The sequence below is a fragment of the Ciconia boyciana genome, chromosome 6 (genome assembly GCF_034638445.1).
Source record: "Ciconia boyciana chromosome 6, ASM3463844v1, whole genome shotgun sequence".
Lineage (NCBI taxonomy): Eukaryota > Metazoa > Chordata > Aves > Ciconiiformes > Ciconiidae > Ciconia > Ciconia boyciana.
The window spans coordinates 16,843,832-16,868,349 of record NC_132939.1 but is presented as its reverse complement, the minus strand read 5'-3'; the positions used below and the strand labels follow the sequence as shown (position 1 = coordinate 16,868,349).

The 24,518-nt window shown below is 41.3% G+C and overlaps 2 protein-coding genes across 2 annotated transcripts in view; both read left to right on the top strand.

Annotated features, from left to right (window-relative positions):
- Nucleotides 1-834: 834 nt before the first annotated feature.
- Nucleotides 835-9,662, top strand: TPH1 (tryptophan hydroxylase 1). The gene is made up of 10 exons (XM_072864382.1): nt 835-966; nt 1,950-2,133; nt 3,395-3,495; nt 4,206-4,273; nt 5,826-6,022; nt 6,505-6,640; nt 7,151-7,277; nt 8,388-8,483; nt 9,041-9,174; nt 9,488-9,662. Exons 1-10 carry the CDS (start codon nt 847-849, stop codon nt 9,660-9,662), a joined length of 1,338 nt encoding a protein of 445 aa, XP_072720483.1. The 5' UTR covers nt 835-846.
- A 2,636-nt stretch (nt 9,663-12,298) lies between these two features.
- The window catches only part of SERGEF (secretion regulating guanine nucleotide exchange factor), a 161,957-nt gene continuing 149,737 nt past the window's right edge, over nt 12,299-24,518 (top strand). The window contains 8 exon segments of the mRNA XM_072864383.1: nt 12,299-12,511; nt 14,451-14,589; nt 15,302-15,457; nt 15,799-15,893; nt 18,189-18,249; nt 19,093-19,206; nt 19,521-19,583; nt 23,013-23,171. Of these exon segments, the coding sequence (XP_072720484.1) occupies nt 12,488-12,511; nt 14,451-14,589; nt 15,302-15,457; nt 15,799-15,893; nt 18,189-18,249; nt 19,093-19,206; nt 19,521-19,583; nt 23,013-23,171 (811 nt within the window). The 5' untranslated portion in view covers nt 12,299-12,487.

Sequence of the window (24,518 nt, the reverse complement as noted above, 5' to 3'; positions counted from 1 at the left end):
TTCTGCATTCTTAGTTGTTTCTATATTATCTCTATTTATGGCCTGGCTACGAATATGATCTGTGATACCCACTGATTTCAACACAGTCAGGAGTGTGATCACTAGTAATGTACAAAACCACGTGGTCCTACAGTGTTGGTTGTCTGAAAATTTTTAGCATGTGATTTGGGCCATTACGATAAGGCTTTGGCATGTGAATTAGGGGACCCGACAGACAGAGTAGCTTGGTTGTGCTTGATCAGAGTGGGACTGCCTCTATAGTCAAGAGATTCTGGTCAGCACAACGTTTTAACTCTTTAGGTTTTGTCTCCTTTCTCTGTAAAAGCAGTGCTTTACAATTATGTAGCAAGAGAAAGGCAATGATTCTTCAGTTCTGATCTACTAAATCCTGATCCATCTTTTCCTACCTATATCCAGTGGGTTTTGGATTATTCCCTTTATCAATGTTCATCGAATTTGCTAACAAGTATTTTGTTCAACTTATTTCTGCTGACATCTTATAGCTCCTTCCCTGCTCCCCAAAAAATACCAATGCTAATTACAAACTATACTTTGAAAACATTTTCTGCATCCTAGACAATGACTAAAGACATCTATAAAATCATTCAACTGGAAAAAAGAAATCTCAGTATTTCATCATCAGCTCTCACAGATTCTGTGTGTGCCCAACTTTGTGCCTGTTATTGTGTAGTGATTTAATTGGCACCTGTCCTTTTGTGGTTGATCAGTCAAAGCACACTATTACCCCAAGACAAATTGAAATGTAAAACTTTAGACTTTTTGCACTACTAGCCATTCAAAAAAATCCTTTTGTTTGTTTGCGTTTAGTTAAATAAGTCAAATTACATGATGACTGAAGATAACAAAGAGAATGAGGACCATGCATCTGAAAGAGGAAGAACAGCCATCGTTTTTAGCTTGAAGAATGAAGTTGGAGGACTTGTAAAAGCATTAAAACTCTTTCAGGTATGTAATAATCACATTGCTACAGCAGCTCTGTATTTTTAGATTGTAGGGATAGTTTTGGAACACACTAGAATTAATTACATCCATTTATTAAGGATGTGATTCCTAACCTGGCTCCCACTTTGCCCCCAAAATTACCCACAAAGGCAAATTTATGCCTCAGAAATTAGATGCGGGTTGGCTAAAAATCTTCACAAACTGTATCATCTGCACCTACTAAAGACCAAGAGAGTTTTGTATTTTCCTGTCACGAAAAGAGGATTGGCACTCATTGTTTTTACTGCATATAAGAGGTGGGTCTGAAGCTCCTGCCGATGGCAGGTAGACACTTGGGGTGCTGACCCACACTGGGTTGAGTCCACTGCCCTTGTCACCCTGCCTAGCTGGACTGAGGGTAAGAGGAACTGCAATTGCACAACCGCATTCCTTTGCTGGCAGGTATCGTGCAAAGAATATGTGCAGTGCCACTGTGCTCTGTCATCTGGCCCTGTATGTCTTAGCCTGGGGTTTTCTCTGTGTTCCTGATATAAGACATATGATTAAATCATTTTTCAAATAAAAGAAGAGTGAAATTTATGCCCTGAAAACTATTGCTTTTAAATCGCTTGCTTGCTTGTGAGATAATTATATGGTGACTTGACTGGCATTTTGGTGAATTTCCCTGGACCCAATTGCTAATCGGCTTCCTATGGGAGGGATGAAAGGAAAAGGTCTATGAATTTAAACCTCCTCACTGTGTCTTTCTGTGCTTCCTGAATGTAAATGAAATTGAAAGAACACAGGTTCTCTTTCATTTTCTTCTGAATGGGAGGCTTTTTAAAATCAAACCATTTCCCCCCTCCCCCCCCCCCCCCCAATAAGCAAACTGCTATCAAGAGATCCAATTAACTAAAATAGCTTCACAAAGGTGGTGAATACTCATTTGAAAAACAAATTTTAGTTTTTAGTCAATCTGTTTGAAAACATTACTTCTTACAAAACAGGAGAAGCACGTAAATCTGGTACACATTGAGTCACGGAAGTCCAAGAGACGAAATTCTGAGTTTGAGATCTTTGTGGACTGTGACAGTAACAGGGAACAACTGAATGAGATCTTCCAGCTCCTGAAATCCCATGTCAATGTTGTCTCCATGAACCCAACAGAGCATTTCAATGTCCAGGAAGGTGGTAAGTACAAAAGGCAATTTTGATGAAAATGCACTTCTCGATGTGTGGGTTTGAAATCTTTTTATGGTGCCCACATCTGCATTTGTGTAGCGTTTTCAATCAGTAGCTACCAGGTTTATGCTTCTATGTTGTGAATGAGCGTAGTTTGGTTGACATGAGCAGGGCCATGTTGGCTGGTATCACCTAGGAATACAGGCTGTTTCAGGCTGCAAATTGCACGTCTGTTATCTGTGCTCCTGTCCCTTCTCAGCACAGCACAGCTGGCATGAGTGGGAGTTCCTGCACCCGCGCAGGCCGATGCAGGCTGGCATGTAGGCAAGTCTGAATGCAGGGCTTGGCTAGGGACTGTAAACCATGATGACAGAGGTATATTACTGACAGATCCGAGATCCCAGTTCAGTTTCAGACACTGGTGAGAGTGGAAGATGGATTCTGCAATTTCCTCATATTGCTTCGAGTTAGAGATGCCTAAAGTTCAGGGCAGCAGGAAGTTGGTCCCATGTATTTCTCAGCCACTGTGCTTGGCACAGGCTGGTAGGTAGGGGAAGGTGAGATCTGGTGTCTCTTGGATGAAAACATCTTACTTTAGCCCTAAGTAAGGGGAATTTCAATGTAAACATTCCCCCTGTCCTTTTTAAGAAAACCGAAGAGCATCAGGGCACAAAAACAGTGTATTAACCACTGCCAAGAGCTTGGTTATAAACTCTCTTGGGCTAAAAAAAAAAAAAAAAAAAAAGGTTGGTAGCAAAACTGTAATGATGCATTAGGTTACAAAACTAAGGCTGCAGGGCTGAACTTGCCTCTTCTTCTTCCCCACAACCCCCTCAGCAAAGCTGGATGCTTCTGAGGTACGTAACGGGACCACAGGCAAATCACTCCTCTGCTCCTTTCCACACTTTATACACTAGAAGATTCATGGCAGTGTGCGCAAGGAGTCCTTGTCTCATTTGGAGCCTCTAGATACTACTCTAACATTAACAGTAATAACAGTTGAGGGGCACAGAAAACCCATATTAACTATTTCCTCCCCTGGGCACTTTGGAGCTGGCCGTGCTCTGTAGGCAGACTGTGGCAGTGACAGAGGAGGAAGTGTGAGCTGTAGGCTGGTGCCAGATAGGCAGTGGACTCCCTTGTCTTATTCATGACCCTTTTAATTTATAGATTTTGCTTGTAACCGCCATAGCCATACTTGAAAGTAGCGTTTCCTCCCTCAGCATGCTCGGTGTTATTAATAACTTTGTGGATTCCATGCGTTCCCTAGACATGGAGAATGTTCCCTGGTTTCCGAAGAAGATCTCAGATTTGGATAAGTGTGCAAACCGAGTCCTGATGTACGGGTCTGATTTGGATGCTGACCATCCAGTAAGTATCTTTTCCCCCTATGCTCAATCCTTAGTGAAAACATACTGGGTGAAGCTTACTTTAAAAAAATTGCAGCTTTTCATCCTCCCTTTCCTTCCCCACAATGGTGCCTCTGTGGGTCTGAGCACCTTCTCTTGGGAGTTTCATGTCTTTTTCCTAGTTCAGGCAAGACCATCACTGAATTCAGCTCCCGTGCCTTACTGCAAGGCTTAGTCTTGTGAGGTCTCCAGGTCTGGGCCCTGAGTGGTCACACACAAATTTAAAAAAAAAAGAAAAAAAAAAGAAAAAAAAAAAGGCACTATTGTGAGGCAGGCTTGGTTCCTCCTCTTTCTTTCTTCCTTACTATAAATGGAGCAAACAAATGGGTACTTGGGCAGTGCAAATGGGCAATTTGTCCTGTAATTTAGAATAATCAAGTAAGTAATGAAGTTTGTATAAATACTGATATGACTAAAATGAATCCTTGTCTGCTGAATATATAGTTGCATGCATAAAGCTGCTGATCCTTACTTTGAATTGGAGTATTTGGTTAGTTCACAGTTATTAAACATTTCAGACTACAGCTATGAGGTTCCTGCCCTGTCCTTTCATTCTTACACAGCATACTTTTATATTTCCCAGCTGAAGAAATTTCAAGTGTCTTGCTTTAAATTATTTACTGCAGTTTGGAAACTCATTTAACTTTGTTTTTCCCCTTCCCTCTCCCCTAGGGTTTCAAAGACAATGTCTATCGCAAGAGGCGAAAGTATTTTGCAGACCTGGCTATGAACTACAAACAGTAAGCTCGACTTCCTCCAAAATAAGCCTTCTGGGTGCTTTGAAATAATAGCAGAGTGGACTGACAGGAGCTCATGTTCCCTGGGCTCAGATCTTGCTGAGATGTGCTTGGCTCAGGAATTGGAGCTGGAGGGGTAAAACGAAGGGAGATGTAAGACAAGATTAAAAGGTAGATCTAGGCCATCTTACAGCTCCCCGGGCCTCTGGTCGTCTGAGGATCAGCTCGTGGTTGCTCAGCCATTATGGCACCTGTGGCAGCGCTGATCCTCAGATGGGCAGCAATGCCAGCGTGGGCATTGTGGGCACTGTCCTGCAGTGTGGTGCATTTGGACGCTGTGGTCCTTCCCCGCTTTTCTGGAAATGGGTGCAACAAAGGAAGAGGGTGGACAACACGTTGCACAGCTGCCTGTGCCATGATGTACTGACTTGACTAGGGCAGACTGGTCTCCTTTGCAAAGGAGAGGGAGGGGAGGTAAGCCCCAATATATAGCCCATTAACTGGGCTATATAAAGTGTAAACTGCCTGGGCAAATGTTAATACTTGAGTTTTCTTTCCTGGTTGAAACTAGTGCATGTGATGTGTAGATAAGAAGTTTTCTGTGAAAAGAAACTGGAAGAGCTTCTGTCTTCAGAGATGCTGCTTGGGGGAGGGAGCTCTTAAAGTGGTAAGAGTTTCGTAGCCAGTGCTGTAAATTCTTTCTAAACATGGTTTTCATGTTGCTGTTGCCTGCTTGAATTTAGATGCCAAGATCTTCAATTGGAAATGACCTAGAAATGGTGGGTATCTAGAGCTCTATTGCACTGTGTATTAATGCAACTGGTTGCCACAGCACAGAGCCGGTAACTGTTAATGTGTCGTTAACAGAGATTCCCGTGGGAAATCATCTGCCATGCTGGTTACCTGGCTGGCAGTGGAGGCTCAGTGTAACACTCCCATTGCTTTCAGTGGGCTTTAGGTCACACCCTTGCTATAATCCACTTTAATCAAGATCCTGAGTGCTAAATAGGAGAGATGGACTATGATTAATGTGTTCGGATAGATGCTTGTCTCCTCTGCATAGAAGCATGATTTTTACCTAATGTGTATATTTAGCTGCTTCCATGCATTGTCTTATTAATTTAGGGAATTCTCTTTTTCTAAACAAATCAAAAAGGTAATGGAAGGTAATTGTAGACAGGGAAGTCCTACAGGGAGAAGGATGTGTTCTCAGCTCCTGAAGCTGTAAAGGTTTTGCAGGTATTTTAAACATTACTCTCAGCACTAAACATCTAAGAAACTGTTTACAGGATCAAAGCTTTCAGGCTCCAGTGAAGTCAATGCAAAGATACCTTTTAGTTGATTTAGGTGGAAAAGAGAGCAAGCCCTTCAACCAAAGGTTTTCTAGGGCATAGACCAGATCTCACTGTGTATTTGACAGTGCCTGATGCAATGGGATCTTAACCCCGATGAGGTGTCACAGCCAGATAAATGTTAAATAATCATAGTAAGTAAATGAGTCATCCATTATTAGCCGTTTACCAAGGAATGTCCTTTCTTCCTCTTCCCCTTGTAGTGGTGACCCAATTCCCAAGATTGAATTCACTGAGGAGGAGATCAAGACCTGGGGGACTGTGTACCGAGAGCTTAACAAGCTTTACCCAACTCATGCCTGCAGAGAGTACCTTAAAAACTTACCCTTGCTCACCCGATACTGTGGGTACAGGGAAGACAATATCCCCCAGCTGGAAGATGTGTCCCGCTTCCTGAAAGGTAACGTACTAATTGTCTTGCACAAAAAGGAATTAAGGTCCATTGCAAATCACAGTGCTATTATATGGGCACGAAAAAACATTCTTGGTCCCTTTTACTTCTGTTCATTCTGGTCCTTTCAGAGGCCTTTTGGCCATCAGTGTTTTAATGTATTGTGTCTTGAATATATACAAACAGTGACATTTGAGTGGCAATGCTACCTCTGAAGAGACTATTAGAGTTGGCTAAAGAGATACCTAGCTGTATTGTGTTGGCTCTGGACACGAAATTGTAGGAAATCTGCTTATACAGAAGTAGGAACGTTTTTACTAAATGTTGGTCATTCTCAAGCTTAGGCCTAATTTTTCTAATTGTGCCTAATTTTCCCACATGCTCTTGAGCGAAGGTAGTGCTGTGGCTTTTACCTCAATTGTAGCAGGAAAGGTGACAACATTCTGCAATTCTACGCTAAACTAACGTACAATTTCTCCGTTCCTTTTCAGAGCGCACAGGTTTCACCATTCGCCCCGTTGCTGGATATCTATCACCCAGAGACTTCTTGGCAGGATTAGCATTCAGAGTTTTTCACTGCACTCAATATGTTAGACACAGCTCGGACCCTCTCTATACACCAGAGCCGTGAGTCATTTAATCTTGGGGTAGAATTTGAGCAAGAGAGTTTTGAATCTCACTGCCCAGAGACAAGCTACTTAAAAGCTGTTCAAGAACACCAGCAAGAAAACTTGTTTTTTAAGGTGCTGAAGACTCAGCCTTCATGCTGAATATGATGAAGTTTTAGCATGCTCAAGTGCCACCTTCATAAGTACAGGATTTTCAAAAGTACAGCATGTTATTGGAGAGCTCTTACTGATGTCATTGTGTGCAGAGTTAGTTTAATATTCAATTGCCCCATAAATCTGGAGCTCAGATGTTAATTTTAGACAGCTTCATTTGAAAATCTGAGTTTATATACTTATGTAGAACTGGTATGACATGCTCAATTGCTTTCAGCTAAACATGATTGACACTCTTCTGTCTCTTGGATATTAAATAGTTTAATGCAAGACATTGTATCTGTTCAGTGGTGCTGCTTTTTCACTCTACTACAAAGACAGATCATGAGATTTCTTGGTTTGTTTCTTTTTCCAGAGATACCTGCCATGAGCTCCTAGGCCATGTGCCTCTTTTGGCTGAACCCAGTTTTGCTCAGTTCTCCCAGGAAATTGGTCTTGCATCACTTGGGGCATCAGATGAGGCTGTCCAAAAACTGGCAACAGTGAGTGTTTCGGTGCCTGGTGATCCTGTTAAAAGCTTTGTGCTTTACTAGGCTGATCCCACTCCATTGAATAAATTTGGAGCTTCATATCAACATCAGCCATGCCAGCTGCTAGACCTATGTGTTTCGCTGGTTCTTGGCTTTTAAAACATATAACAATTTTCCATGCTAGGAAAGGTTGATATGATTGGTATTTTTCTTCACTTGGCTATCAAGTAAGGGTGCAGGTTCTGGTGGTAGATCACTTCTTCCAGATTTAAATTCTATGGTCTGTTGCTTCCAAACAAAATGTTTTTACTTCTGGGAACATGTTTCAATGATTTTAAAAGTAATCTGTTTCTTTAATGTGTAGAATGAAATGATATGGTGTTTTTGTTGAATGTGGTGAGCACTAGCATTAGATACTTCTCAGCCAAGAAATGCAAATAATACAAATTAATCTTATTTCCTGGATATCAATTTCTGGATGCTTTGGCAAAAATATTTTAAGATTAAAATTAAATTTAGATTAAAAATAATTGATGCCAGTTATGAAATAACTGGTTTGCTGATATTTTTAATTTTTTTTCCCCACCTGGTGTAGCTAGTGGTAAAATTTCTACTACCTTCAGTGGGAGCAGAATTAAGCCATCTATGAAAATAGTGTTCCTCCCCATATACCTGCAGAAATCCTGAAATCCAGCAAACTAAACATCTTTAATTTTACAGGCCACTGAGCAAATGAGGAACAAACTGTAGTGGATTGATGTTTTCACTCACTCACAGAGATTCTCTCTATCCAGTGGTTTTTTTAAGCTGAAGCTGTCATGTCATGACAATATTTCTCAAAACAGATTTATGTCTCCATGTTCCTATTGATATGAACAGCTTCTAGCCTATCTGGATGATCTATAATATCAATCTTTCTTATGAGAAACATACAATCCTGTAGTTATTCATCCTTCCATTCTGGCTTCCCCCCTCTTTAAATATCTGAGAAGGATAACCGAGTGATGACTGTCTGATAGTTGCAACCGTTTGACACTACCTACAAATAGAAGTGCCCCCATCTAGTTCACCACAGCATCTTTTGCTGAAGCCTGAGTTATTATACTCCGTTCTCTGTTTCAGTGCTACTTCTTTACTGTAGAGTTTGGCTTGTGCAAGCAAGAGGGACAGCTACGAGTTTATGGGGCTGGCTTGCTCTCCTCAATTAGTGAGCTCAAGGTAAGAATATCTACTGTTTATTTACCTCTTTTCTTTGTTTGTACCTGATTATTATTGTCACTGTTTTGCCCTGGTTTTTATGAAGTATAATTCCAAAAATCCTTCTCTTGAAAACTCCTAGATACCTACTAGACTTTAAGCAAATTCACTGTGGCAGTAATCACTGGACGGTCTGCTTTTGGATATATGCTGAGCAGCTCCCATGTCTTTCGCAGAAAGCATTAGATGACTGGTATTTCTTAATGTTAGGTTCCAAGTAACTATTTTCAGAATAAAGCTCTGCTGGTTTAACCAGATTCTGAAAATATTGCTGCTGTTTACATGTGAGCCTCCTGTCTGAGGAATCCCTTTTTTGATACAGATTGGCAGAATATGACCGTTCAGAGTTATTCCGTTTGTTAAGCTTTAACCATCTGCAGATGAAAATTAAAAGAAGCAATGCACTAAATATGGTCTCACTTAATCTTTTTTTATTCACTCTACCTCATGTCATCTTCCTTGTGGATTATTTGGGTGGTGATGTTCGTCTGACACATCATAACACATTGTGTTACCAGCACTCACTCTCTGGCAGTGCCAAAGTCAAGCCTTTTGATCCAAAGGTCACCTGCAAGCAAGAATGCCTCATTACAACTTTCCAGGAGGTTTACTTTGTTTCTGAAAGTTTTGAAGAAGCAAAGGAAAAGATGAGGTACAGATTTCTTTTGTTCTGTGTTTTATAAAAGCAGGTTTGATTTTATGCATCTCTCAGTAGCAGCACCAAACCCTTTTATTCTTATCACAGTTTTATAATTATCTTTCATGGGGGTTGGAAAGCCAAGATTAGTATTTGCTTGGGTTTGCTTGGTCTTCCCTGTACTGGATGGGAAAGATGACGAACTATGTAACAATTACAACTATTTTTAAGGAAGTCAGTAGCTTATAAAAGTGGTTATTGATACTGACTGTACAGAGGATGCATTTGTGTTTTGTTTATAACTCCCTCTCTTTTTTTACTTGAATAGAGAGTTTGCGAAAACCATCAAGCGCCCATTTGGCGTGAAGTACAACCCATATACTCAAAGTGTGCAGATCCTGAAAGACACGAAGAGCATTGCCAGTGTGGTGAATGAACTACGTCATGAGCTGGACATTGTCAGCGATGCCCTCAGCAAGATGGGCAAGCAGCTGGAAGTTTAACACCCCTGTCAGCAATGTGGTGCACTTGGCAACTCTTTTCCCTACTGATTTCTTTCTAGGCATGTAATATGTTGTGTGCAGAACTCTCTCCTTTACAAATGGAAGAGTGAATGGCCCATAAGGATAATCACTTTATCTTGTTTCTCTGTGTAAAGTCCCTTACAGAATGTATTTCTCCATCCCCCTCAGATAAAAAAGGCCCCAAGTTCTTTGAGAAGTTGGTGGGGGAGTAGAGAAATTGCTAGACTGGAGCAAAAGTGTGGTCTGTGGATCAGGGCTGGGATCAGATGCTGCAGAAGGTGGCTTATGAGGCAGTAATGGAATAATTCGCCACAGGGAAATGTCCGTTTCTGACTCTAGTAGTCTATGCTACTCATTTTATAGCATTGCAGACTTTATAGCGTAGAAGCTGTAGTAATCAGTGCTTCGAAGTCTGTGCTACTAAGTTTAAAACTTGAATGATTACAATGGAGGCATCAGGTCAGAAATAGCTGGAGGTTCACCATGATAAAATTGAGGGGTCAAATCTTGCTTTTAAAGGGATCATTCTTGCCCCCAAAGAATTTCAAATGTGCTGTTGGCCTGTTCCTAGTATAAGGCAGAGATACAGAGCTGTTGCATGAAATCCTAATTCTTTTTATTTTAAGAGACTGCTATCAGCTCAGAAAGTCAGGATTTTTGTTGCTGTCTTTGATATTGCGCCTGAGGGAAGACCTTTCCTTACAGAAATACCATTTGCCTTTTTCCTGATTGAATTAACTTAGCAAAAAATACAGCAAGCCATCAGGTACTGACTTAGCACAAATCCTAAAACCATTTCCAAATTACAATTTAATATTCAAAATAGTTTCATTGGTTCTAAAATAACACCAAAGTTTTTAAAATAACAGCCAAAGTTCATAGTCTAGTCTGGCTTTTTGTAAGATTAAGTATCGTATTGGTTGCTTGGTCATTTTACTGACCTGCACAAGCTGCACAAAGATACATTTTGTTTCTTCTTTACTGGGCGTGAACACCTTCATTCCCTGTCAAGCAAATGATAACTGAAAGGCCCAAGCATTTCATAGGAATTCTGTGGCTATGAATGTAACAAAATACCTTGTAGCATAAAGTATATCTAATTTCAAAGAGCACTTTACAAGTGGTGGGAAGCAGTGTCCTGATGAATTGTCTCTATCACGTAATAGCAAAATTCCTGGTTTTCAGGGCTCTGTACAAAGCTGTGCCAGCTGCTGTTTCTGCTGACCCTGACAATGAAATTAATATATGTACAGGATACGATACATTTGAATGGAAGATCTGTGATGTGCAGGGTGTATTTAATAGCACTGATTCTTCATAGGTAGAACTTATCAGGAAATCCAGAATTTGCAGCTGTGAAGGTCGCTGGAAAAATGGACTGAAATCTTAAATACACTGGGAACGCTAGTCCAGGATTTTGAGAACTTGAAAGGACTTTCATGAACCTCTGTGCTTGAAAATCAGTTTGAGTTTCATATGCTTTCCAATAGGCCACATATGCTCCATAAGCAATTGCTGGCTCAATCTTTCCAAATATATTCACTGTTTAAATTGTCTAGATCATTTTTTCTGTGACTATTAACCCACCATAACTATTTTTTTTTTAAAGAACATTTAAGACATAGAAATATGATCTACAACATTTACGGCTTACATTATATTTAAAAATAGATTTTATGAGCTTTGTCTTTCTAAAGAAGAAACCTTTTTATAAGTGAGTAGTAAGGGAGGATCTATTTTTTCTGCTTCTGTGATAAGTTAATATTCAGCTGCATTTTTAAAAATGTTGGATTTTGTTGTTGCAATATACATAGATCTGTGTTATTTCAACTCTTTGTCTGAATTATGTATACATTTCAAGTAGCAAACCTTATACTTGCTAAATTATCGCCTAATTTCAAATACTTTGGAAAAACAACAATTGTATCTTTATTTGCACTCATGTAGCAAAAAATTGAGTAAACTGCTAAAAGTAATACAGAGAAAGATGCAGTTCCACGGCATTAACAACATGTATGTTTGGCTTCACGCATCCAAACCTTCTGGCTGTGTAGAACAGTAATAATTTAAATATTTTAAACTATCCTGGAGGCTTTAAATGTCACTGAAACAAATGACTTGTTGGTAATTATTAGAAGCAAAACCCCTTTACTTCAGCACTGTAGCAATAAACACAAAGCACTCACTTCTGACTAAGGCTTTGTATGTTTTATACTGTGGTTCAGGTATTCCACGTGACAAGTCCATTGGGAACTGTATGTATTTATTTGAGGCGTGACTTGTCTTCCCCTCTTCTTTTTTTTTTATTTAAAGTCTTAGGTTTTGGGTTTTTTTTCTGTTGAAACGGGGGTGTTGAAGAGTTTCAAAGGCCCTGGCCGCGGCGGGTGCTCCCCCCGCCATCGGTGGGGCTCTGGCAGCGCCGGCAGGACGGGGCGCTTGGGCTTTGGGGGAGTTTTTCGTGAAAGCGGCAGCCGGAGCTGGAGCCCGCCGGTGCGGTTCAGGGAAGGGCGGCACTGGGGGCCGGGCCAACAGGACGGCAGCTCTTCGTTCCAGCTGCCCCCCGTGGCTCACGAGGGCTTTGAGAGGGTCAGCTGGCGCTTCCCGCCCCTAACAGGGAACTCCTCGGGCGAAGCCGTAACGGAGCTGCCGACAGTTGCCCAGCGGCCGCACTCCCCACAGGGCCCCCGGGGCGCGGCGACTGCGGCGGCCCGGGGTGAGGCGGGGCCCCGCCGGAGCCCGCCCCCGCCCTGCCTCTTCCTCCGCGGCCTGCGGCGCGGCGGGAAGGGTGAGGGGCCGCCGGCCCCATGGAGGCAGTGCTCTTCGCGTGGGTAAGTGGGCGCTCGGCACGGCGCGGTGAGGGAGGCCGGGGGGAGCTGGGGCCTCCTTCTGCCCCGCGGCCGCGAGATGGCGGCTCTGCCCGTACAGCAGCGCGGCCCTCAGGGGGCGACGGGCGGGACGTGGAGCCCAGCTGCTTGCCTTCCCTTGGGCTGCTGTGGGGTTCGGGGGGCCGGGGCTGTGTGCGCTGCCGCCGGCTCTCGCCCCGCTTCCCCGGGGAGGGGCGACCCAAGGTTCCCCCTCCCCGAAAAAAAAATAATGCTGTGGTAAAGTTGTGGTGAGTCGCCCTCATCGCAGTTCATCGGCTCTTTGCCGCTCCTCGAGGAAGCCGGGAAGCTGAAGACTTTGTCCTGCGGCTTCCCCCCGCCGAGGGGTATCCTGCCGGGGCTGAGCTGTGCCGTGGCCCGTGTCCTGTGGGGCCGGCGTGTTGCTCAGCTCCGCGCCCAAGGAGGCGGCGACCTGCTGCCACCACCGAGGCGTGGGGGACGAGTGGAGGCTCGTTTCACTTCAAGTGCGTGGCCTGGGGTGAAACCCTGAGCTCTTCGAAAGAAACAAGGCTTTTTTTTTTTGGCCGTTCATCAGAACGGTGATTTTACCTGATGAGCCAAAGGGGGTCTAAGAGCCATTAAATGGGTATCTCTTCTCCTTGTTAGCTCGTTTTGCTCTGCAGTAGTCATGCTTGGTAATAACCTATCAGTCTTCAAGGGTAAACGAAGATAGGTATGTTAGCGTTAGGACAGACACTTGTGTGTGGCTTGCAGTTCCTCAGGCACCTGTTTTCTTTCTGCACCTCAGCTTGCCTGTTTTTGAAGACTTGAACATTCGTTGCAAGTTATAGGCTAAAATGAGAGCTTGTGACAAGCCTTCTAAAAAGAGTTATGTCTGTTAAGTAGCAGCATGCTCTAAAACGGTCTACCAGTAGTAGTGACTGTGAGACAACAACTTGATCTGCCTGTTGAGCTTGAATCCTGACATCTCATCCACCTGTTAACTATGGGCTGAGGCAAGCAGCCAGATGCTTTTGTCTGAAATGTCATTATTGTTCCTGTAGATACAAAATGTTTATTACTAAATGTGTCCTTTTAAGATACACCAGGTGCTGCGGTGGGGTGTAAATAGAGAGCAGATAGACAGGGGGAGCACAGGTGAGGTAGGGAAAGTCCCCCCTGGGGATCACCAGTTGGGAGCAGTGTGGGTGTTGAGTGTCGCTGTTAGTGCAGTGTGTGGGCTGGGAAAGTTACTGAATCTGCCTTTGTGAATGAAGGTTGCTGTTAAAACTGTCGGACACTTAACAGAGCTTAAGTTGGCTAAGAAATTCCCTGACATGTTACCACATTGTCAGTGGTTGCTTTCTATGATTGGATTAGTGGCTATAATTTTGTACTTATAAAATTATAATAATTAGTATATTTTCATTTTGACCACTTTAAGTTAAAAGACTTAGTTAAGGAGGGATAAGTGTTTCTGCTTTACTTTGTTAGGTTCCAGAATAAGGTAGCATGTCTTTCTGATCTTGTTTTGGAGGTGGACTGCCCGAAAGCATTGGCATGAATAAGATCTTAGTGATGAGTGGGAATCATTATCATTAAAATTAAACAGGTGGTAATCATCCTGATAATGATTACCTTAGTAACTGTTAGCCTGCAGTTAGAGTCTTACCAGGATATATTCCAGTATGTTTCTTAAAATACTAGGGTTGCAAGGGCAGCCTTAACGATAGCAAATTTAGGGCAGTCCTGGTCTGTAATCCTGGGGGTCCTGTGTGACAGCAGTAAGAATGAAGATTGCCATTTTGGGGGATTTCCAGGAGCAAATACTGACAGGTTAACCTGTGACATGCCCCTGATAAGCTTGTTTGCTCTTAGGAGCAGATCTGTATCTGTTTTTGTTAACTTTTTAAAAAATGTGTTATTTTTCTGTGTGTATTTGAAGGGTGCAAACAGCTATGGACAACTTGGTCTTGGTCATAAAGAGGATGTGCTGGTACCTCAGTCACTGAAAGATGTTTCCTGCAAATGTCAAGACATTAAAAGCATTACTGGAGGAGGGGGACATTCTGCAGTTATCACGGGTAAAAACATTGCACTTACAAGGAGTGTATGACTTCTAAACACGTTTTTTTTTTTTTTCCTCTGTTTCCCTGTTGATTTGGTGCTGCCACCTATCTGTGGTTTCTGTTCCTGAGCAAGTACCAGTTCTTAGTTGCAAAACAGTTTTCTCCCATGCCAATTAACTCAATATTTTGGGGAAACTGGGGAAATTCCTGTTTTGCTTATCTTCTGTGGTTACTTTATGGTTATGTGAGGACTGTTTCTTAACCTGTTTCATGTAACAGCTTTTCATACAAAGCAGCCAATTTTTCTGTATGGAGGATGGGGGGTGGGAGGGATGAATCAAGTGGGAGGTTGTTCAGTCTTGAGAAGTTTTAAGGTAAGGAGCAGAAGATAACATCTGGTCTTTGAAAGGTTCTGCTGTATGCTGTAGCTAATTAGGGGAAAGAAGGGATACATCTGTTGATGAAAAACTTCATTGTGGATCTTGGTTAGAGGTGCCTGTCTTACATGTGGATTGTTTCCCTTGACAAACCTGACTCTCCGTAGCTGTGCTTATTCAGAGGTGTTTCTGATGCATCAGAAATAACTGTTTCTCCTTCTTTTGGCTTGATTGCAGTGCCTAAAATGACAATCACTGTCACTATTTATCACAGGATCTCATGGCATGTACGCTTGTCTTTTTAGTCTGTGAAGTGGAACGTGATTGTATTGTTTTGTTTTTTCTTCCAGGTGCAGGAGAACTCTTTGTATGTGGCCATAACAAAGATGGGCAGTTGGGATTGAATCACACAGAGGACGTACTGCATTTTACTTTGTGCACTGCCCTGTCTGGCTTTTGTGTAAAACAAGTTGCCTGTGGCTGGGATTTTACAATCATATTAGTAGGTAAATCTGTCTCTGTAAGAGCTGGAGAAATATGGTGATATAGAGAACATGCTGAGAGTTCCACGTTGCTATTGCTTGTGCGATGCACAGGCACTCACAGGTTTTAAGCTACTTGCCTTGCAAACTAAATTACTCCATGTTCCTTGTAACCCAGTGAACTTCAGACCTTTACTGAACATGATGTGTAAGACCAGAAGCCTATGGCCTCGGGGACTTTGGAACAGGACGTGTTAGGTCCTTTTTTGAGCTACTTGGTTGTGATATTTTGCATGTTAGAATGTTACAGTGCTTTGCTTTTGCTCACAGATTTACTGATTGAGCTCTAACACTTCATTTTGCAGGATCTGGCCTAGTTCTGTCCTGTGGGTCTAACTCTTTTGGACAATTAGGAGTTCCTCAAATATCAAGTCCATGCTTGATTCCACAAAAGATTGAGGTAAAGATTTAAAAGGAATTGTGCCTCAGAGCTCCATACTTCATATTGCTTCCAGCAATTTACAAAGGTTGTCTGACCTCAGTGGGCTTTAAGCCAGACTCCTCAACTATTTTTTTATAGACTCTATCTGTTACAGTAAACTTACAAAGTAAAGGACCAAAGATGGTCATTGACCCAAAAATTAGAAGCTAAGGCTGCTTTTCTTGTTGTATGAAGAAGTTGCCAACTTCTAACAGAAAGTTGTCTTTTTCACTAGGGATTATACCATTTCATAATGTATTTTGATAACATCTGTAGAATGAGTCTGATATTCAGGTGATGTGAATTGATACTAAATGTAGTGAAACTGTGCAGATTTACTCCAGCTGAAGTTTTGCCTCAAGTGTGCAAGATACTAGATATGTTTTGGTACATGAAGGGTATGTGCCTTCACTGTACTTTGTTGGAGGTTTTTTCTTAACAGCTCAAAGCAAAACAAAACGAGCCAGCAATAATCCACCCCTGAAAAAAACAAACTGCATGATGAAGTTCAACAAAGTTAGTTATGCCAATTCTTTTGGCACAGCTAACAAATCTATTGCTCTTGTGCTTCTTATGCAGCAGTTCTGTTTTTTAAGTACATGTTGTTTTTTAAGTGTATCAATAACTGTCAGAGTTTCTTCCCCCCAGATGAGGACTGTAGTATTATTTCTTGGCTGTAAGAACAGTTAGATAAAAATAAGCTTTGTCACCCCCAAAATAATAGAAATGTGAGAAAGCATGTAGCTGCAGGAAAACTAGACCTGAGAGAATAAACTTTAATTTTATCACTGTAGAGATTAAAATGATTTTTACTTTTGCATGTAAAGGAACTGATAAGTATATTGACTCGCTTCTTAATCTAACCTCCAGTACTTACTAAAAAATATCAACTTCCAAGGAAATAGGATGGAAAGTTAGATAACAGTTTCTCCGTTGTTGAGTATCTTCAATTGTAAACGCTAAGTGCTGGACTTTGACAGCATAGCTTGTATTGTTTCTGTAAGTCATGTGGAAGTCTATGGTGATATTTGTAGGTGAGGCACTGCTGAGTGTGAGTAGGGAGCTTGGAATGTAGCCCCAAATTAATTTCTTTAAAATGTTTTTAGTAGTAGGTACTGAGATTTCTGTAACATCAGAAAAGCTTTCCTGTTGTTGGTTATAAGCCTAACAGTTTAAAAAAATTTCTCACAGGAATTCTAATTAATCCCTAATTTAAACCGTAGTTTCTTATTTGGAGAACGCTAATGACACACTTTTCCATCCACATGACCTCTCATGTCTAATGAAACCAATAACTTCAGAGCAGAAAGGATTCTCAGACAAGAAATTTAGCCTCCTGGCTCATGCCAGATACTCCTTTGCTTTTTTTAAGGTAGGAGAGGAAGGACAGCTGATCCCCTAGGTAACCCCTATTGAATAGGGCTTAACTTGCCTGATGTTTCTGTATCCTTTACATTTCCTGGGAGCATTATTCCAGTATGGTGCCTTGAAAATGGTAGTATTGACAGTGCTAATCTGAATCTGTGTCCCCCCTGACCACGTGGACCATTCATTTATTTGGAATATTTTCTCTTTTGGTTTGTATCCTGTTAAATGTTTGGGCTTGATGCCATCTATTTTAAATAGTGTTACATCTGTAAGAAGAATAATAAATTTGCAGAGTACTCAGAAGTGGAGAAGTGCCAGAATTGAAGTACCTGGTACAAACTTAAGTCACTCATTTTATGCATGTGTGACTTGGTATAGTCTTCTTTTGCATGATCATATTGGACAACCTTCAGTGGTGTAGGTGGTACCATCAACTGTATTGTTTGTGAGCAGAGGACTTGGTAAGACTGAACAGCTTGATGGAACTTATTACTGCTTGTCACTGGTACTTGCTGCAGAGGTTTTGGTGTAGTTCTTGAGGAACACTGAGTTAAAATTAAGAAATAAACATATCTGTATTGCCAGGAAGGTTCCTTTTTTCATGTGAGGATATTGACTGTGGCTTTTTATTTATTGCCACAAAGCTGTACATCCAGTTGCTTTGCTTGGTTTTTGGGGTTTTTTTTGTTTGGTTTTTTTTTTTTTTTTGGAAGATGTTCCCACTAATTTTGGTTGCCCAAAATTTACTTCCTATGTGATATAAAATGTTGATATGCATTGTGACATGCAGGCTGGAATTGCGAGAACTATTTTCATAGCATTCCACTTCTGTGTTTGGCATATTTTGCTTTTAGAGGCATTGAATGCAAAAAACAACTAAAATATATTTTTCTTTTACTTGAGTAGTCTCTCAAAGAGAAGGTGGTGGATGTTGCTGCAGGACTGAGACATGCCCTTGCTGCTACAGGTAAATATGTCATCATTCTTATATAATTTCAGTAACAAATGAAATGGGGTTTTAATGGCTTGGGGTGGGGGGGGGGAGATGAAAGTTATTTTAGGTGCTGTGTGGTTTTGTTTTGTGTTGTGTGTTTGTTTGTTTGGTGGTTTTTTTTGTTTGTTTTTTTTTTTTTTTTTTTTTACAATTGAGGAACAACAAACTACACATGCTCTTTTATTTTGGTTTAATTTTACATGAACTTTAGTATGGGTTCCAGGTAGTGGACTCTAACTGAAGATGCAAAGGAGGTGCTTGGAAGAAGAGTGGGATCTCTGGTGCCTGTATGAATACTGCGAATTAAGCTTCCCTGAGCGCTGCGCTCAGTGGACATCTTGATTCAGGGCTAGGTCAAGTCTCTGAAAGATCCTGAGGAGAAGACAAGTGACTTTACTCCCTCAGTGTGCTGGACTGCACAAACAAATTAGCATGAAGAGAAGGAAAGGGCAGAGAAAGTGAAATGAACTTATAGTAATAAATAAATTGTGTCTGTTCCTGAGGCGCTACAGCTATGGGACTTCTGTTACTGAGTCCCAATAACGTCCTGATATAGGCCTCAGAGAGCTGAGACAGGTTGCTTAGTATCTTCTTAGTTTTCTTACCTGCATAAATGAGACTACAACTGTTTGTGCTTGATGACTTCACCAGGGTTATCCGTATGTTTATGGGGTATGTTTTTGGCATGAAGGTTTTTAAAATGTAATTTGAATCAGTGAAAATGAAGTGAATGTACCTTTAAAACTAATAAATGAGTTAAGTGATTTTGTTGGTGTTTGTGTTTTAATCTCTTCTATCTGTGTTTACTCTGGAAAGAGAGCGGTTTGGTGTTTCAGTGGGGAACTGGCATGGCATCTCGGGCAAAGCGTGCAAACCAAGGAAAAACCCTTCCCCTGTTCTTGACAGCAAAGGAGCCCTGTGAAGTAACAGGTAATCCAGGAATCCAATTCCTTTGTAAAGGATAGAGCAGAAATATAATTTGGAGTGACATGTAGCATCCTTTTATTATAAAGCCACTTGGTATTATAAACATGTAGTGAAGTATCTGAAGGATAGAATGGGTGTACAAGGCCATAGTCTATGGGGGAAAATGATAGTGAGTCTTGCAATGTCTGTGACCCAAAAGCAGAGGCTTTTATTATAAAATTCATCATCATCCTGTTACACTTGATATAGCTCTGTTTTATGTCTATGCATGAAATGATATCTGCTGTACAAATTTTATGAGACCAACTTTTCTCTAGGCCTGGAAGATGTAAAGGTGAAGAGGGTTGCTGCAAGCTCCTACCATTCGGTGTCACTCACAGGTAGGCCTTAGGTATAGAAGTGAAAGTCCTTGTCTTGGCCTGTAAAGGCCAAGTGCTTTGGAAATGTTTGTCAATTTTTGTTAGACTGGTCAAATTTGATCTGGCCTTGTTAGTGCTGGTTAATAGTTTTGTAGTGGTTCTGGATTCTGAGAACTTTTGGTTTTTTTAAGAGCTGGATTCATGTTTTGAATTCTCTGAATTCTGTGTTTTCTCTTGGGGTCAGGTGTGACTTAGCCCTTATGAGTAAGTAAGGGTCTGGGCTCTTAATGGTTAGAAACTGTGAAAGGATTTGTGGAAGCACATGGTTGGTTAAGTCTCTGGAGCTGCAATTGGGTAACTGCGTTGGGTAACTCTGGATGAGTGAGTGCTGGAACCAGTGCAACCCTTTGTCCATGGAGAAAGAGTATGTTAGGTGGTTGTCCCAAGGAAGACTGCTGTGGCTATCCTTCTGCTATAGCTTCTGTAGCTATACCTTCTGCTATGTGAGCTAATGCCTCTGCATGGGGCTGTGCTGTGCAGGGATGTGAGATTGCCTGGAGCTATCTTAGGTGGCTCTAATATAACAGTGTGCAGATCTCTGTGAGATAATGTAAGAGCACAAGGCTTATTTAAAGCAGTAGGAAGTTGCTTTAATTGCTTAGCCACTTCCATAATGTCTGCCATTTGTTCTTTGATCTTTAGGCAGTGCTCCCATGCTGGGGTATTAAGTATCCAGTAATAAAAGTCTAATGAAGATTTGTTTGTTTGTTTGTTTGGCAGACTGGGAGAAGGGGAAACAGAATAGCTTTTCATGCTGTAGTCTTACAGTTTTGAAGTGTGGAAAATATATTGAACCTTATGAAGACAAATCTTTGCCAAACTTTATAGGAACAAGTTCTTAGCAAATATGCAGCCATCTGGTACCTCTGTCATCATTAAACAGAGCACTGGAGTATTTGCTTGTGCAGATCTACAGAGATTTAGTTGTATGGGGAGATGTTACAAGATGTAAATTATATTTAATTCTGAGATGCAAAGGGTTATGTGCGATTAGTGAAGAAGAACTATAAGGACAAATAGAATCTACTGTAGCTAATTAGGACACTGTAGGGAGTGAACAGATTATTCTTTCGTGCTTTTGCTTTTTATTAAAGAGAGCAGTCTATTTGGCAGCAGGGGAGCCAAGATTAACAAAGTCAGTGCCAGGGATTTTAATAATGTGATGCTGTTCCTGCCCTTCATCTGCAAGATACTTGTTATTACTTAAAATATTTTGTATTTTAAAGATACTTGATATAGTAAAGATACTACTGCAGGGTGTAGTATTTAAATGGGGATTTTTTTTTTTTTCTAAGAATCTCTCACACTGTGGTGCAGTTTTCTTTGGCTCTGTTTCATGAGCCGCCTGCTGGTAGGATACCAAACACCTGCAATCGGGCAGGTTTTTGACACAGGCAGGGCTGTTCCAAACATGAATGGCGGTTCCTTTAAAAAAAGGATTGTAGTCTACCTGTATCCAAACGGGCCTGAAACTTCCAGTGATGGGAATATGGTGCTAAGTCTTAGTGTCTAAGTTTTTGTTAAAACCTACTCAAGAAATTAGATGAGGGTTGAGCATGTGATGTTTTCCTGGATAAAGGAAATGCACCTTCTGGAGAATAAAGGAGGTGACAGAGGCAGTGCATGTTAGTTGTGGAAACATGAATGGCCATAATGTTTTTCTTTGTTGAAACAAGCTGTTTCTGTCACCTCTTTTTTTCTCTCCAGAAGGTGTGTGTACTTCACTCTGGGAAGGAATTTATCAATTTTAGTGGAGAATTCAAATGAAACAATTGCTTGATTTGGTTTTCCTTTTCATTTCAGTTGTGTTGTTTTATTGAGGAATGTGGGAAGTCCTACAGATGACTGTCAATAATGTGTAACTTGACAAGTACTGGCTTTTGCCCCCCTCCTTCTGTCTTCTTTTTCACTAGCAGTACTATAGTGGAATTCTTCTGGCTCATTCTTTCTGTTACTGTTACCAAACTGAGATCATTAAATATACTGTAGCCCAAGTCCTACTTTTTTTTTTTCCTTTGAAAGATTTACTTCTGTCATGCTGCTTGTAAAGAGTTCAGTGCTGACCTGAGACTTCCAGAAGCCTTGAGTGTTGTGGATGTGTGCTCTGAAAAATTCCATGTTGCAAATGATATGGCTTCCAGTCTTTCTGGGCCCATGATCATGTACTTCATGTGTGCAAGATTTATTTCTTATGCTTGCAGCTTGTAGAGGGTGGCAAAGGACTTCAGAAGGCCTGACGCAGCTCATGTTCTGTTAAGTGTTTCTTGTGGATTGTATTTTTTTTTAACATGGAGGCCTAGAACCTGGGCAGAATGATTTTGTGTTGAAAAGATTGAACTAATGATATGTAGTATCTGCAGAAGGACTCATCTGAACAGTCATCTTGTTACTGTCAATTGGTCGTTAGGCTGTGAGCAACTCCAACTTGAACCAGTGAAACATATGAAGCAATGTGGATGTTTCTGTAAATATAATTATCCCTGTGGGTGGAATCCTGGAGTGTGCACTTGCCACAAATACTTATTCTAGAAGAGGGGTGGGGGAAGACAGGCAATTAGTTACAGAAGTCTCTCACTAGTTGTCTAGCATTGTTTTGAGGTATGGTAATATTTTAATTTTATCTTGTGATGGGTGGTACCTGCTTTAGCTGTATGTTCATAGCTGTGTGTCACATTCCTTTAGAAAGTGACTGAGCAAGGTGAGGCAAAGAGCATTAGACTGTCCCTGCTTTGGGGGATTTACTGAATTTGCTCAAGCTGGAGAAGGCAGGAGAGCTATGAGCAAGAGTTTGTAGCTCTTGTAGAGAGGCTGGGAGACTGTAATGCAGAGCAGGAGCAGCCAGCCAGGCTTTGAAGAGTCTCACATACTGGAGCGGAGTTAAATTATTTGCTTCAATTCAGGAAGTTATTTACTGGACTGAATCAAAGCTTTGGGGTGGAGGTAAAAGCTGGCCTGCAAGAAGGAGTAGACTGAGAGGGACTGCTCAGTGAGTGTCCCCAGGATGTTTTGATTTTTTTGTTCCAAGAAGTTGACTACTGTGGTTGGTTTTCTAATAAAACTTGGACTTTGCTATAAACATCTTTCAGTCTTTGAGAGGCTCACAGTGGAAATGAGGTCTAGGCAGTTTGACCTGAAAGGTCTGGTTGTTTCAGGGAGTTAGTGTAGCCCTCAGAAAACAGGCTATGTTAAGGCCCTTGCAGATATTTCTGATATCCTAGTTACAGTTTGCACACATGTGGTAAAGAGTGGTAGGAAAAAGCATACAGTGAAAACACAAATTGAATGAAACATTGTTCTTTCCTCAGCATCATTGAGTTGAGACAGAGCCTGTATCTGGTGGTGTTCTATGTATATCACTTTCAACAAATTTTACTTCTCTGTCTATTGTAGATGAAGGACACCTGTATGTATGGGGTAGCAACAAACATGGGCAGCTAGTGAGCAGAGAGATCTTTCTTATTGAGCCCAAGAAGATTGAGACTCAGTTTTTCTCACATGACAAGATTGAAGCAGTTTGGAGTGGCTGGACCCACTTGGTGGCACAAACAGGTAGGATATCTAAAAAGCAGCAACATATGGCACCAAAACAGTAAATTGTCTTTATTGCATGCAAACAGTGTTCTTTCTCACTGATACTGGTTGGATGCAGAGTTTTGCAGTTTCACCTGAGCAGTGGTTGTCTCTTGAAAATGATAAGGACAGACATCTTTTGGCTTCTGTCCCTGAAGTATTATTGTGCTTATAGATCAGAGGGCCTAGCATCTTCATAAATGTGTGTACCTGCATGTACACACTAGAGGGATGCAGCCTCTCTGCATCATCAGGTTACTAGTATACCAGAACATATATGAGCTTCTAAAGATCATTCTGCTGGGTCAGTTATGACATCTTCTTTGGAGATAAAAGAATTTGGTGGAAAATTTGCTTCAGAAAATAGAGAGGTAGGAAAATATGGCTGCAGCTTCCAAGATACGTGACTATGTTTGGCAGGAAGATATGGGCAAAACTCTCATTCAGGCCACAGGAATTGGGGAGGGGGCAAGATAATCCTGAGCAAGTGTCTGTCTGAAAGGCATGGGGGCATAGATATGTACCATTCCCAGGTGTCCTGAGTGTTAGCTGAGGATCTTAAGAACAGGCACAGCTGAGAACCCTCTGCTTCTGCCATCCCATTTGAGAAGGCATGGTCTCATTGCAGTAAGTGAAATAAATTACATGGCTTTGCACAACTGTACTAATCTTTCTGTTCTTCAAGAGTGAGCCTAGCTTTTCATGCTGCTCTTCTTTCGTAAAGTGTTTTAAGGACAAATAAAATCATGTGTTCAGAAGAAAGTCAATAAACTAGAATAAGCTGGCTTGTATGTGTGCGTGTGTTTGTGGTCAAATCCAGAAAATATTTAGAAAAGATCAGTAAAAAGAGGCATCATTAGACTTGAAGAGCATCCCCTGAAGATGAAATGAAACAATATTTTATGTTGAAGCTGTACCTTCCTAGGAACCTTTCCAGTAAGGACAGTGTGAAAGCTTGCCACATGCAGAGGGCTGTAGGGTTAGATTCTTTCCTAGGAAGAGATAAGGGGAAGGCTATGTAGTAATGACATTCATGCATAAAAGGATGGTTGGTGTGATTAAGGTCGCTAATGCATTTGTATTGTTGCTCTGTTGTGAACTGCAAAGGCAGGAGGGAAAGGTAGATGAGATGGAAAGGTAAGACAGACACCTGAAACTATTTTGTGGTGTTCACATGTGAACAATCTGTGCTATTTGCTTCCCCTGTTGCACACTGTGTGGTGTGATAGTTAAGACTAATGAGGATGAAAGTCTTCCGTGGAAAAAACAGAATAGCCAGATTTATATTAGCAGGAGTAGCATACGTGCATGTCTGCTTTTGCCTTG